The sequence below is a fragment of the Idiotropiscis lumnitzeri genome, chromosome 21 (assembly GCF_059441095.1).
Source record: "Idiotropiscis lumnitzeri isolate Australia: NSW breed Sydney's pygmy pipehorse chromosome 21, RoL_Ilum_1.0, whole genome shotgun sequence".
NCBI classification, from domain to species: Eukaryota; Metazoa; Chordata; class Actinopteri; order Syngnathiformes; family Syngnathidae; genus Idiotropiscis; species Idiotropiscis lumnitzeri.
This window is the reverse complement of record NC_142411.1, coordinates 11,583,254-11,598,796: the sequence shown is the minus strand read 5'-3', so window position 1 is coordinate 11,598,796 and position 15,543 is coordinate 11,583,254. Positions and strand designations below refer to the sequence as shown.

At 39.2% G+C, this 15,543-nt stretch overlaps 1 protein-coding gene across 2 annotated transcripts in view; it reads left to right on the top strand.

The window, feature by feature from the left end:
- Positions 1 to 15,543, top strand: part of lama4 (laminin, alpha 4) — a 44,390-nt gene that overhangs the window by 24,131 nt on the left and 4,716 nt on the right. For both annotated transcript variants that reach the window (XM_088286160.1, XM_088286159.1), the window contains exons 21-33: positions 612 to 776; positions 2,780 to 2,925; positions 3,019 to 3,181; positions 3,268 to 3,401; positions 3,820 to 3,991; positions 4,227 to 4,358; positions 4,477 to 4,619; positions 6,654 to 6,783; positions 6,855 to 6,992; positions 7,168 to 7,301; positions 8,312 to 8,476; positions 8,999 to 9,152; positions 11,606 to 11,765. In XM_088286160.1, coding sequence (XP_088142286.1) covers positions 612 to 776; positions 2,780 to 2,925; positions 3,019 to 3,181; positions 3,268 to 3,401; positions 3,820 to 3,991; positions 4,227 to 4,358; positions 4,477 to 4,619; positions 6,654 to 6,783; positions 6,855 to 6,992; positions 7,168 to 7,301; positions 8,312 to 8,476; positions 8,999 to 9,152; positions 11,606 to 11,765 — 1,936 coding nt within the window. The remainder of the gene's footprint in view (positions 1 to 611; positions 777 to 2,779; positions 2,926 to 3,018; positions 3,182 to 3,267; positions 3,402 to 3,819; positions 3,992 to 4,226; positions 4,359 to 4,476; positions 4,620 to 6,653; positions 6,784 to 6,854; positions 6,993 to 7,167; positions 7,302 to 8,311; positions 8,477 to 8,998; positions 9,153 to 11,605; positions 11,766 to 15,543) is intronic.

Genomic DNA, 15,543 nt, shown 5'->3' with positions numbered 1-15,543 from the left:
ATACAAGGGGTGGGGGGTGCAGTACCAAAATCCCTTTAACAATCATTAGCTGGCTAATTTACTATTCAGAGCCGCTTACCTTATTGTCACCTTATTAGGGTGGTAAGTGTTTCGTCAAACCTAAGTGGGTTAACGATTTGACTTCCCCTCTGTTCTCTCTGTCTTTAGTATTGCCGCCGCCCCCTTTTTAATGGTATACCCAGTAGCAGATGGGAGGTGCGGGTTACGTGATGTCAGGATAAGGAAATACAGGCAGGCTTGAACACACACTGCTGTCTCATGTCTCTTCATACACAAACAGTTGATCGTGGCGCTTTTGACAGGTTAGGTGGCAATTTTTTAGATTACTTTTTAGCCGCCTCATCAACACATCACACGCACGAGGTATGATACTTGGGCCGGACTAAAATCTACCTCCGGCCTTTGTTAATCGAACCCTTTTTTAAAAATTGTCACCCCACCCCCCGGCCCAAAAATGGGCCTCTGGTCGGGCTGGACCTTTCCCCTCCTGGGACGGACTGCCCAGCTCTGCTATTATAACAGTGCAAAACAGCATAAAAGCTGCGCACCACAACTGAATGTCAAATTTCACAACATATTTTCCACTCTAGGTTCAAGTGTCCATGAAGTTCAATGGTCAGTCTTCAGTGGAGATTCATGCTGATACCAACCTGGAAGACCTGAAGGCACTGACGTCCATCAGTTTATTTGTGAGAGTTGACCCCGACAAAGATCCAATAGAGGACCGTTTCATTTTATATCTGGGAGACAGAAATGTAAGGAGATCACTATACTATTGTGATTTGATAATAGTGAATGCACAAAAGGAAAACCTCAGAGAAAAGCTTGTTCGTAAAATCAATGGTATGATGGTATTATGTCTTATTGTGATTTGCAGGATCTAGATATAGATTACTAGCAAAAGTTTGGAGACACCTTCCAATTTAATACCATGATATTGTGTTTGACTGACACGTAATTATCCATCCATCCATCCATCCATCCATCCACTTATCCCGGGTCAGGTCGCAAGGCCAACACAGACTTCCTTTTCTCGTCATCCAAGTCTTATGGGTGGATCCCGGGGTCATTGGCAGGCCAGCTGGGAGACTTAGGCCTCGTCTACACTATTTTTTTCATCCACATTTCCCCGGAGAGCTTTTTCATTAAATTCGAATGTTTCTGAAAACTCCAGCCACAGTGGGGATTAGTGGATATCTCCGGATCCGCCTTTGGCTGTGGACAGTTATAACTGGAGATTTACATTGTATTTTAGGACCATGAGCTAATCTGCCTCAGTCCGGCATGCAGCTCCAACACAGACCACACTTAATTTTTTGGGGGAATTTATATATTTAAAAAACTATACAGCGTTCTTGACTCCAGTGTCACCTTTTTGAAGACTCCATGTCAAGTGGTATTATTGCTCTGCTGGGATGACATCTTGCGGCAGGGCTCTAAGGATCCCGATGAGGGAAGCAAGCTGTTGGGCGACCTCAGTGCCATAGTCTATAGCCACACGTCATTGGAAATGCGCATACAAACGCACTTATGTGGGTTGGTGTGATGCATTTTTTAAAATAAACGAGGCAGTGTCGATTGGGGCAAAAAAAATCGGGCATGGAAGGAGTTCTTTGACGCAGAAAAAACGACAACCGGGGGGTTTCGAGTTAATTCTGCTCCACCATCCGGCGTCTCAGGAGAGGGAAGCAGTGCACCATTAACACTGTTTATAGAGCTATGGGGTGCTGCTGACCCTTTTTACCCATCTCAGTGACTTCAACCCCAGAGAGAGAGGAGCCTGCCTCAGAGATTCTCCTCATAAGATTGTGTGTCAGTATAATTAAGAAGGCCTTTGAAGAACCCCCCCCCGTGTTGTCAGCAATTCTCTGTCCCAAAAATGCGGTGCTGATGGTGAACTGGTTCCATCCACTGAGATGCTGGATTGTGGACAAGAATTTCCTCAAAGTTGTTTAGAAGTCAGGCTCATTGGCCTCACTAAACATCTTCCATGCGATCATTTTTGCCTCAGTGCCCAATAAAGCTGATTTCCGCTTGGCTTCCTGGTATCCATTCACCATCCAAGTCCACCATCATATGCAGCATAATTTGCTCGTATCCTTGTTCTTTCACTTTTCTGACTGTCTACACACGGATTACGCTAATGCCTTTGAGCCTACTAGCTTAGCATTCCCATAAGCACACAGCTCAAAAGGGGTGTGTCTTATCTCCTTATGTTCGATTGTTCATATCTATGGTTTAAGTGCCCCAGCTTAACGAGGATGCGGGAATCCTCTCCAGCTCCCCTTCCAAGGAGACCAAAAAGTGTGGGTACTCTGAGCAGCAGTTGGATACTTAGGGATAAACAACAGTCAGGACCCATTCTTTACTGCACAGGCACTGAGCAGTGGGAAATATTCTCCCCACACTTTCTTGGTGCCTTTCACCAAGGGTAAATCCTGAGTGGAGGATATTCCAACCCCTCTCAAGAAGACCGGTACTGGAGCCCAAAGCATGTATGAGGCAAGCTTGACTATATCCAGATGGAACATCTGGACTTCACACACAAAGTCAGGCTTGTTGTCGGCTAACGAGGTGATGTTCCACGTCCCAAAAGCTAGTTTTGGGTACCACCCAACTAACACTGCACTGACACCCACTTGGCCCTCCCACAGGGAGAGAGAGGTCCCCACATTGTGCCTTCGGGCTGGGCCACATGAAATTGTAACCTACTATATAAGACAACTAGATGACTTCTTGCTCCCTTCTGTGCTGTTAGGGTCAGAAAGACTACATGGGACTTGCCATCAAGAATGACAATCTTGTGTACATGTACAAGCTTGGTGGTGAATATGTAGAAATCGCACTGAGCTCAAAACCTGTCAGCCAATGGCCTGCTGTCTTCAACCACATCAAAGTTGAGAGGTACTATCAGAACGGTTTCACGACTGTCAAGCACATAAAATTTAAAGAACACAGTCATAAAATGGTTGCATGTTTTCTTTTCTTTCTTGGTAGGTTGGGTAGACATGGGAAAATCTACCTAGTCATCCCTAGCCAGAGATCCACAGATGAACAAAAGTTCATTCAGAAAGGTGAAGCGCCGGGAACAGACTCACTTTTTGACATTGCCCCGAAAGACATGGTGTTCTTTGTTGGAGGTGTCCCACCAGATGCAAAGGTATTTTATTTTTAACTATAGACAGTCCACATGTATTAAATAATTTCCATATTAATTGTAATATTCCTATATTTGTTTGAATTCAGCTCCCACCACCTTTGGCTCTTGCTCCTTTTGTGGGCTGCATTGAGTTGGCCTCGCTGAACAACGATGTGATCAGTCTATATAATTTCAAAAACACTCACAAAATGGATGTGACTACATCAACACCATGTTCCAGGTATTTTTCAATTCTATACATCCATCGTGATTGTTGGAGTTACGCGCTGGGAGCACCACTTTGAAGAAAGTATCCCTCTTTTTGTGGAACCACCATGTGCTTTTTGAAGAGTAGCATGTTTAACCCTTGAATACATAACAGTTTTATTAAACTATTAAATGTGGATGCACATTATTGTCAACAATTGATTAGTCAAAATGCAAATTTGTCATTAAATTAACTGAATTACCTAGACACCCGCAAGTCATTACAGAAAGTGTAGCCGGTGGCAAGTGACCTGTTAATGTTATTAAATGATCAAACAAATTTTGAGGTGAACATCAGGTTGATGATTGATTAGTCGTATGTCAAAACTGTGTATGTTGGAACTTGAGTGTATCCTTCACTAAACTAATGCAGTTTCTCCTTGTAATTACAGGTACAAACTGGCTTTTTCACAGAGTCGTATTGCAAGCTATTTATTTGACGGAAAGGGCTATGCACTGATCAATAACATAGAGCGGAGAGGAAAATTTGGTTATGTCACAAGATTTGACGTTTCAGTGCGAACAGTTGCAAACAATGGCGTGCTTTTCATCATGGTCAATGCTGTAAGTTCAAACTATAGTAACTCATACTCAGGGGACATTCTTCTGCTGAGGACAAATAGTCCATAGTGGGAAAAAATCTGTATCAAGTTGAATAATTAATTATGAATGTCTGGAATACATACACTTAGAGTACATGAATAAATTAACTTACACTCATGGATAAATTAATTGTCGCATTTACAAATGTTGACTAAACACTTACCTTGCACTTTTTCTTGCTTTTAATTTTCCCCAGGATAAATTCTTTCTTTTAGAAATAAAAAATGGATTTTTGCGCCTAATGTATGACTTTGGCTTCAATGATGGGCCAAAAGTTTTGGAGGATCACATACCTAAGCTCAAAATAAATGATGCAAGATATCATGAGGTATGTTTTTCTTTTTTACATTGGTCTTACAACTTAACCTGAGCTAAATAGGGAACTTTTTAAAAAAAAAATGTAATAATAATAATAATATGCTGCCTGTGTTTGACTCATTGAACAGATTTCAGTCATCTATCATCAGTCAAAGAAGGTTATCCTTCTGGTGGACAAGAGCCATGTTAAATCTATGGAGAATCCGAAAACCACTTTGCCATTCTCGGATATCTACATTGGTGGGGCACCCTCACACATTCTCCAATCTAGGTGAGTTAAAAAAATAAATAAATCCAAGAACATGTTCGACTTTGAGAACTGTGAATTTGAGTGTCGTGATTGTTAATATTCTAAGCTTTCACAAACATGAGGGTGATTATTGAAAGGTCTTTTTTGTAAATGATAAATTAAAACATAAGCAGGACTGTAGTCCCAAATGTGCAAGCATAAATACAATCCGAGCTAAGAACCATGCTAACGTAGGAATTGGACATCACTATTGAACTTACTAACGAAATGAGTCTTTAGGTGAGCACTAATGAGGGGTGACTAGGCACCGCATCCTGTAAGCGTTGTGCAGTAGAAACTCTATCAGCCAAGTCCTAATGTTTCAGAAACCGGAATTTTGACCTTCACCTTGATATTGACCGAAGCAGCCAATGTGAAAAAACACTATAAGTGCAGTGTCCTTTGTACTTTTCACAGAGGATGGTCTGGTGGAACCATGTTCAGGTGGAGAACAACAAATTATGAACAGCGATTATTCCTCAACAGTGATTTAAACACTGACAGAGATTTATGGAATTAAAGTGTTGCATATGATGTTTATCTGTTTTTAATTAATGAGATATTATGAACATGATCTGTGCCGTCACCCAAATGAATATTATTAATTGGTAGTAGGGGGTAATTTGAGCTAATTTGTTATTTCACAAATGTGTGTAGCTTCGGATCAATCAGTAACCAAGAAGTAGCTCTTGGTTTTAATGTTTGGTGGAGTAAACAGCTATATAAATAGAACATTTACACAATAAGCACACACCGCAAAACTGGACAAGTATCGGTTATTCCTTACATCAACGATGACAAGCAGCTTAGACGGTCAAAAGTACTTTAGTTTCAGAAATACTTAGAATATGAGGAATATTATTTGCATTTGTTTTCTTGTTTGCACCATAGAGTGCTGAGTTTGAGTTTTGATTTATGTGTGTATATATATATGTGTGTATATATATATATATATATATATATATATATATATATATATATGTATATATAGATAGAGAGAGAGAGCGAGAGAGAGAGAGAGAGAGAGAGAGAGAGAGAGACAGAGACAGAGACAGAGAGAGACAGAGACAGTGGGCGGCACGGTGGCCGGACTGGTTAGCACGATGGCCTCACAGTGAGAGACAGCATCGGGCGGGGGTTCAATCCCGTCTCCGGCCATCCTGTGTGGAGTTTGCATGTTCTCCGCGTGCTTGCATGGGTTTCCTCCAGGTACTCCGGTTTCCTCCCACATTCCCAAAACATGCATGGCGGGCCAATTGAACACTCTAAATTATCCCTAGGTATGAGTGTGAGCGCGGATGGTTGTTCGTCTCTGTGTGCCCTGCAATTGGCTGGCAAAGTGCTGTCAAAATTAAAACATTAACTCAGGTGATTAATCCCCAAAAATTTAACTCAGTTAAATATTTTTGCTCAGTTAACTCGTATTCAAGAATCCAAGAAAGCTATTAGAACAGTCTTTGAATTAAATATACTTCGTATTTGGTGATTTTGCATCAATTCCAAGATATTATTCAAGTAAATATTTGTTATAAGATTCGCAAAAAATAGTAGTTGAAAAATGTGATTAATCATGGAATTTTTGGTGATTAATTAGTTAAATTAGTCACTTGACAGCACTAATATATATATATATATATATATATATATATATATGTGTGTGTGTGTGTGTGTATGTATGTATGCATGTAATGTGTGTGTGTACATACAGTAAAATTAAACCATTGAAAAAAAAAAAACAACAAATGTAGGGTTAGTTAACATTTATCTAACGTAAATGTAGCCGATGATTGTGTAATACCTAATCAGACTGTAAATCTCATGGATTAGGACACAAGATGTATTTTAAAATGTTCAATACCAGTGAACCTTATGTCATTGTTGTTGTGCATTTGGACTGTTTTCCATGGGTAAAACAGGTGCTTGAAGTTAATTTGCTCAATTGCATATTCAAGAAAGAAACTTTGCAATATTCTGTTTGATTATCACAGAAATACAGTGACGTGTCTCTCATGACAGGTCCGAGCTGTCTGCTGTGGTTGGTCTCAAAGGTTGTGTCAAAGGCTTCCTGTTCCAAAAGAAAGACTTCAACCTCTTAGAGGAGCCTGGCACCATTGGCATCAGTAGTGGTTGCCCAGAGGAATCTTTTGTAAGCGCCACACTTGGGCTTCTTTCAGTAATAGATTGCGTGGCATTTAACATTCTTAATTTATTTTACAGGCATCACATAAAGCCTATTTCATGGGTGAGAGCTACTTGGGATCCTCAGCAAAGATTTCACCATTTGACAATTTTGAAGGAGGCCTCAACTTCAGAACCTTTCAAGCCAGTGGTGTACTATTCTATCACAATGAAGGGGTATGAATACACTTGTGAATATATATATATATATATATATATATATACATATATATATATATATATACATATATATATATATATATATATGTTTTAGTTTAGTCTGGTGCCACTGTTCATGTTCATGGGTGGGTAACAAATACGCACTTGTAAATCTGCATTTTTACCGCTTTAGCCCGACGAATTCAGCATCTCCGTTGAGAATGGAGCAGTGGTGATGAACTCACTTGGAACAAGAGTTAAAACACATAAGAAACACTATAACGATGGAAGGACACACTTCTTATTGGCCTCGGTGAATAATCATAAGTAAGCATTTGATTTTACTTTGATGAAACCATTTGGTTTTGATGCAAATTCTTTTTTTTTTTAATCAATCACATTTCTATCAGCTTTATTTCCAAGAATGTTGAATTACTATACATTCTGTAGGGCGTGGCCACCTAGCACTACTTTGCTTTATGATTTGTCAGTTGAAACAATCTGGAGGTCATTGATTATTGTTACATCCATCCATCAATTATCTGTACCGCTTCTCCTCACTAGGGTCGCGGGGTGCTGGAGCCTATCCCAGCTATCTTCGGGCAGTAGGCGGTTGCCAGCCAATTGCAGGGCATGATTATTGTTCTCTATTTTATTTGATTTATTTTAATTATTTTTCTCCAATTTATTAATTTTTCAAATCTGATTTTTTTTCTTAGTTTGAACAGTTTGGTTTTAATTGCTTTTATTGATGTACAGCATTGGTGTCAAACACTGGCCCGTGGACCACATTTGGCCCACAGTGTAATTATATTTGGCCCGTGAGGCTATACCAATGACTACTATACCATTTTACGTTCTATATGATAACAGTAACATTCAAAATTATAATAATAATTTCGAAAAGCACACAATGTATTGCATTAATAAAGCTTCTTATAATAAAAAAATCAGCATTTATATTGTTTTTTAAAAATTTTAAAATTAAATGCTGCGCCGCGGCTTTGTTCAAGTTTTGCTTTTCGGCCCATTGTGTATTTAAGTTTGACACCCTCGATGTACAGTGTCCTTGAGGGTCTTGAAAGGCGCTTGGCAAAATGAATGTATTATTATTAATATTATTTTTTCATTATTATTATTGAGCTTGACCATCAGTCACCTATGCTTCTAAAAACACTATCAGCTAATACAATTTTGCTGTATATTGAGGTATTTGTGAGCATTTACAGAACAGGATGCTTTCAACAGTGTTTACAATTTTTACTTGCCAGACTTACAGTATGTGTCTCTAATGGCATACATGTATTTCATTCACTATGATTCTGTTTACATCCAAGGTATTTATTATTGGTGGATGACAAAGACAAGCAGGAGAAGAAACGCCCACAATCAGTCACAAGACCGTCTTCCGTTTCTACAGTAAAGAACTTCTACTTTGGGGGCTCCCCAAGCAGCAGCTTAAAGAATTTTACAGGCTGCATTACTTATGCCTACATAAACAGGTAGATCTTTTCTCAACATTGAACATCCATGATGGTTTTTCTTAGGTTGCACAATTGCTCCCTCTGCTGTTCAGAACACAAACTATTCATAATCGTCGTTCAAGTACCGAGAAGCAAATTCGACAGTTTTACCATTCACGGCTGTTTAATACAGTCCAGGTTAAGAAAATACTGTCACCGTCAAAAGTACGTTTTAAGGAGGGGGTAGGTTGTTAATTGGTTCAAACGCTTTCCTTCCTCCGGTACTCAAGTAACCCATAGCAATTTCTAGAGAGTGCAACCTAGCCATTTTTCTTAAATCGCACAGTAAACCGATAAATTTGTGATTATTTTGCCAAGCACGATGTGTATGCCAAGTTTCATGTTATCATGAATGTTTAGACCATCAAAATCTACATCCTTTTTTCTTAGCACACACCGTGTTGCCACGGCAACAGTGTTGGACGGAATTGCTGATTTGGTACCAAAATACAGACTCCAATATTACTTTTACCCCGTCTCTCTGCCCTTTTCTCTATGTAGACAAGACCGAGACATTGAACCTGAAGACTTTCAGCGCTATACCGAGAATGTCCAGACTTTCCTGCAGGACTGTCCAGTGCAAAAGCCTCCTGCTGCTCTTTCATCAAGGCACAGGGATGACAAACAAAGAGCTAAACGGAGGCTCTCTCGTCAGGTGAGGCAAGAAAAAGCATTAACCTGAATAAAAAAGGTAGAATAGATTTTAAGTTTTCAGTAAAGCTGTTTGTATTGTTTATTTCTGATTTAAGCACAATATTCAACCTATGCAGCCATAGGTTAACAGAGATGAATCAATCCACAATTTAATGGCTTTAAGAAGTGACCGTGAGGTCAACATTGCTCCCTGCCATCTGTCAAGTCACCGATCAACAGAACATGCCTCCCAAAATGGCAACTTTGCAAACAGTTGGCAGCATTACAGAAATCTCCCAGAATCCCTGTCTCATAAGTATGTCTTACATTCTTCAAAATCTCAACTATCTTAAAAGCCTTCTCTAAAATAAATTATCAATTTTTTTTGTTTTGGATTTTTAACACTGCACTATATTACTCTAATATATATCATTGTTAGAAATATGATAAAGGCATTTCGTGAAAGGGGCACAAAATAAATAGTAATGTGCAACATTTTCAGGGTTTAAAGCAGCGATCTGAAAATTAATTTTTTACCCCCTTTCTTTCAATATATTTTTAAGTTGTTTTTTTCCCCACAAACCCTCAAAAATCTGTTCATAATTTCTGAATGATGAGAAACATTCAATATACTTTTTCCACGAAAACAAGGGAAATATAATAAGGGGGGAATCCCCTGAAAAACCGTAAAAAAAGTCCAAAATATGATGAAATATTTTGGGGAAAAAAGGAAAGAAATCTGTAAATATGCAAATTGTGGTGACCTGCGAATAAGCAGGGGTTGACTGTAGTTTTAAGTTGCAACTCCATAATATTGCTAAAATCAGGTCTGTTGTATCATATGAAGACCTCCCAAAAAATATTCACTTTTATTTCTTTAAGATTAGAATTAGAATTAGAATTAGAAATCCCTTTATTGTCATTGTACTCAAGTGTGCAACGAGATTTGAGGGCTCCCCTCTCCAGTGCAATACAACAATAATACAGACAAATATATAAATTAGATAAATAAATAAGAGAGTTCAATGGAATTTAGTACTGAATAGGGTATATAAAAACACATCACGGTGCTGTTCTGCAAGGTAAGGGTGTTCTCGTGTGTGTGTGAGAGTTCAGAATGGAGATGGCTCTCGGAAAGAAACTGTTTCTCAGTCTATTGGTCCTCGATTTGATGCATCTGTATCGCCTGCCAGAGGGCAATGGCAACTTATTTACTTGACTAAATTAGAAATCTTCGAACAAACTGCAAGTAGTTCAAAATGTGGCTGCTCAAATGCTCACTTTTATACAAATAAAAGAGCTCAAATTACCCCCATTTTGAGATCTGACAGTTCAATTGGGAAATTATTTTAAAATTGTAACTATTACTTCAAAGCACCTCATGGCTTGGCAGCAGAATATATAAGTACACTTAAATCCTTACAGTCCTACTAGCGTTTTCAGTTAATGCTTCAGGTTTTTGGGACGGCCTTCCAAACAATATTAGAAATGCGATGTATTTAACATCTTTTAAAACTTTTTTATTAAAGACAATTTCTTCAGGCTCACTTTTCCTCATTTTATGGATTTAGTTGTAGTGTTCTGTTATTATTATTTTTTTTTATTATCCAAATTTTCCTTTTTTGACGTTTGATTTCCTCGTATCTGTCCGTTTGCTTTTATGTATATATTTTTATTTGTTTGTAAAGCACTTTGTGCTAAATTGCTTAAATGGTACTAAATAAAATTATTATTATCCATCTATCCATTATCCAAACAGCTTCTCTTCACAGGGGTCTTCAGCAGACAAATAATAATAATTATTATTATTATTATTATTGACTGAATAAATTTCATTCTGTTTCTTATTTATAATTAAACTTGTTAGCTCTTTTGTCTCGGACAGTGTGTTTTAGGTTTTTATTTACCTCACGTTTTGAGGGCAGTCTTTTGGCTTTTTTATTTTTTTATTTATTTATTTTTTTTTTTTGACTCGCTTTAGCAGCTGATCAGCTGCATTTTTTGTGTGTGAGAAATAAATATTTGTTCTTGCACTCAGTGTCGTTTTTTTGTTCATCAGTTTCCTACCGTGCTTGAATGATACATTTTATACATGTCCTGGACTTGGCTCAAGGATCCCGACAAAAAGAAAGCAAGGATGTTAGGTGGTGTGTGCTAAAGCATTTATTTGAAATTCTTTAAAGGAGGCAAGCAGAACTGTAAAAAGTCCTTGGTGCCGCACGGCTGCGACAACATGTGCACGATGGTAACAGGCCTCTCCCAGCTCATCTTCTTTAGTTGGAGGCCGGCCAAGGAGGGGTCAAAGTGGTAGTGCATGCAGGTGCAGCAGAGCGCAAGCACACAGACCTGCGGAGGAAAAGAGGAGCGGTTGCAAGGCATTTCAATAGCCCGTTTAGTTTTATGTGCCATTGTCCCGTTAAATATTTGTGTGTGCATACTGTATTTCTAATTTGAATCTTCATTTGTTCTCTTCAGATTAACTCAGTAAACAGCTTTTCTGGCTGTTTGAGCAATATTCAGCTCTATGGACACGAGTTGTCATCTGCGGATGAAACATTTGGGGTCACGCCATGTTTTGAGGGACTCACTGAGGCAGGGACATTCTTTGCTGAGGAAGGAGGCCACGTACTTTTGGGTAACTTAACTTTCTTTGTTGCTCTTCAGTAGTAGTAAACATCTCACGTGTTTTCCTTGAGTGCATACACAAGCCACAATATTTTTTTTCATTAATAAGAAAATCTTACTCCAAGGTAATGATCTTTGTCTTAGTTCAAAGTAATTCATTCCCCTGCTCTCAGCACTGTCATTCCTTAAGAGTCAAACTGCTTGATGTAGTTTACTGCTGGACAGGTGCATAAGTTTCATTGAGCATTACCGTATTTTTACGGCCATAAGACGCGCTGCAGCAATGGGCGCAACACCAGTTGAGGGTGCTATTTCCATATTTAATGCATATAATAGGCGCGCCGCACTACAAGGCGCTAGCTCAGCTGGCTCGCTCGCGCTAGCTCAGCTGGCTCGCGCGAGCTCGGCTGCTCGCGCTAGCTCGGCTGCTCGCACTAGCTGATGCTAGCTCACAAGGGCTCAATCCCATAGGGGCTCGTTGTCAGAGGTATCACCCCGTTTCAATGACAGATGTTATGAAACTGTTGGGAATCACTGCCAATAACAATGACCAATTAAAGGTGTCTTGGCAATAGTCTACTAGACAACGTCAGGGGAGGGACTTCACTTGTCACCACACTCCTTAGAGTCACGGTTTCAAATCAAAACAAAACAAAAACTCAGCATACAAGCAAACAATGAAACAAAGAAATAAGATTAACACAAAACATGTATCTCTCATGCCATCTACATACCCAAAAGAAATAAAAATAACACAAAAAGTTTATAGCAATGGCTTCTTGGGAGCCACTCAGCCTTAGCCAATTACAGAAATGCCTTCTTGGGAGCCACTCAGACTCAGCCCATCACATGGCTGTTTAGAGAGATGTGCATGGCTGTTTAGAGAGATGTGCTGTTGTGCTTTGGGCTTTTTGCAGTCTGTTGTCTAAACCTGGGACGTTTCTTGCTTGCAATAACATAAATGATAAGACAGACTACATCATTGTGGACAGCTGCCCTTTTGTCCAGCTTTCTCCTACACCATCACCCAAACACCATAGTCACATAATGTATAAGTCACAGTCAATTAGAAGCATAGATGACTCAGACTTTGACCAGCAGGGTGTGCTAACATGCACTCCGAACAGCCCAAAGAGTAAAAGGGTTGGTGGTCGCGAGTGATGCTTAGTCCATATAATGGGCGCGAGTGATGCTTCGTCCATATAATGGGCGCGTCGCTTTTCAAGGCGCTTTGTTTGTTTTGGGCAAGATTGGGGACTTTAAAGAGCGCCCTATGGCCAGGAAAATACGGTACAAAAATTGTTTCATTGCAGTGCTTGCATCAAATAAAATATGCAATAAAATTTAAATTAATGTTATCATTTTTGTTTAGGCCGCTTTTATTCATTTAAAAATAATTAAAAATATCAATTATGTTGGATTTTAATTAATTTCCAGCGGGTTGCCTGCAGGCAGCATATGTGTCGGCCGTGGCCCTGTTCTAAAATTAGCTCACCTGTGAGATGGGGTGTGTGTGCGTGTGTGTTTAACTAAAAAGTGCCACTCATCAGTAAGACACATTTAATGTTTTTGTTGCTATTATTTTTTTCAATTGGTTAACTTTGAAAATGACAATATTAAATAAAATAAAATGTATAGTTCAAAGGTCATTGTAATGCGCACCTGAGGAACAGGGCTGACAAAAAAATTAAAACAATTCTCAAACTGAATGGGAGGTAGAATTCTTTTTTATGATCGGGAAAAAGAATTCTGCTTGTGTCTTATTTGTGGGCCAACTGTGGTGACAGCAAACCAACACATTTCAAAATATGTAACACAAGCTTCCATGCTAACTGCCCACTGGATAGCTCTGTACGAGCCGCAAAAGTATGTGAGTTGAAGGAAGCTTTGCGCAAACAGCTTTCAACATCTTTTTTCACTAAACAGGTGAAAAAGGCTCAAAAACCAACTGAAACCTCATTTAGAGTTCATGCGATCCCCAGATGAATACACTTTGCTGCTGAAGGACCCTGAGTAGACACTTGACCTTGCATTTTTAATAGTAATGATTGAAATTTGAATTGTGAGCTACAAGGCAAAGGTAAGACTGTCGCTGATTTGATAAATTCTCTAAACTTAGTTAAAGCGCAGATGAACATATTCTCTGCTTGGGTGCTGGACAAGTGGAGACTGAAATTGTAAAGCCTATCAGGCTGCTACAAACTTTTGGAGTCTTGTTGACACCCAAAAGCACAATGTTTTATGTGCAGGAGCCTGTTTGGATCAAACTATTTGTATGAATCAGTATTTTCTCGCATTAACCTTTTCAAGAACAAACAGAACCAGCCTCAACAGGAGTCATTGAGAGTTGCATTGTTACACCCCAGATAATAATAATAATAATCGACAAAAAAACAGAGCTTTACGGACATGGATTTTCCACCTCTGTAAACAAATGACATAGCAGTGTCACGATAAAATTGAATTCAACTATTGGACTATTGTGAGAGGCGGTCACTGATTATGTAGTGGTACACTCGCCTGAGTTGTGTGCGGGCAGCGTGGGTTCAGTTCCCTCTCAGTGACGGTGTCTATGTCTTCCCTGTGACTGGCTGGCGACCAGTTCAGGGTGGAGTGTGCAGTTCGCCCGTGGTCAGCTGGGATAGGCTCCAGCACCCTCCCGCGACCCTGTACAGCAGAGGTATTCAATTAAAAGTCACAGAGGTCCACGACTAAAATTTCTTCCAATTAAAAGGTCCGAACCAAAGTCAAACTTCCCTTAATGTCTAGCCTATGTTCACAGTTTCAATATTTAGTAATTTTCAACAGAGCACACTTATATACTAAATATTTAGCAATGTTCCCATTTAACACCTTTGCGTTTATTTCACATTCAAAAAAATGTGGCTCCAGGAACTTAAGTTTGCCACTTCCAGAAAAAAAAAACTGTAAAATATCTCCTGCAGAAATATATCAAGTGCTAAGCATTGAGTTAACATCTTGTACCTTTTTTCTTAAATCAAAGAGTTATCAGCCTAAAAAAAACTGAAAGCCTAATTATTCAAGTAAAACAGGACAACATGTTCAGTACACAATCAATAAAAATGGCTGTCCTCATGAAAAACTAATTCAAAATGAGCTTTGACGCCACCTTTTATTTTGAATATTTTTTTAACTTCTCTTAATGAGAAAAAATAGTTTGTGACTACCCTGCCAGTGACTTAAATCTGGGTTGGAACGGAGTCAGGGCCATTGGGATTTGGTAGATTATTTCACACATCTGGGCTTTGTGTTTTCCTTTCAATAATGTTTGTGCAACCGCATTTAAGCACTCCTTCACAACTTCCCCATCACTGAATGTTTTTTTATGTTTCCCCAAAATCCATGATACTTTTAGTGAACAATCGTTTGCATGCCGCTGGGCTGTCAACGAAAATGTAAAAATCTGTTATACTGCACTGGAAGTTCGATGTTTTTGCGTGCGCTCACCTCAAACTTCTGCGGATAACTTTGGGCGGTGCTTTGTTTCGTAGTGGCGCTTCGCAATGTTGCGACGGTTTCGGAGCATATGATGCACACTGGTTTTGAATCGGCTGCTGCCAGAACGAAACTAAATTTCTCCGTCCATTCATTTAAAACAACACGCATCGACCTTGCTAACTTTTTAGGCATACTGTCTGCAGCACTCGCTTCCGGTCTGCTGTGCAATTGGCAGTGGATCGTAAACAAAAGATCTGATTGGCCCAAATCAGTGACGTCTCTTCCGTATTAACTAGAATTGCAGCGCCAACGTTTGCGAATGCGCCTGA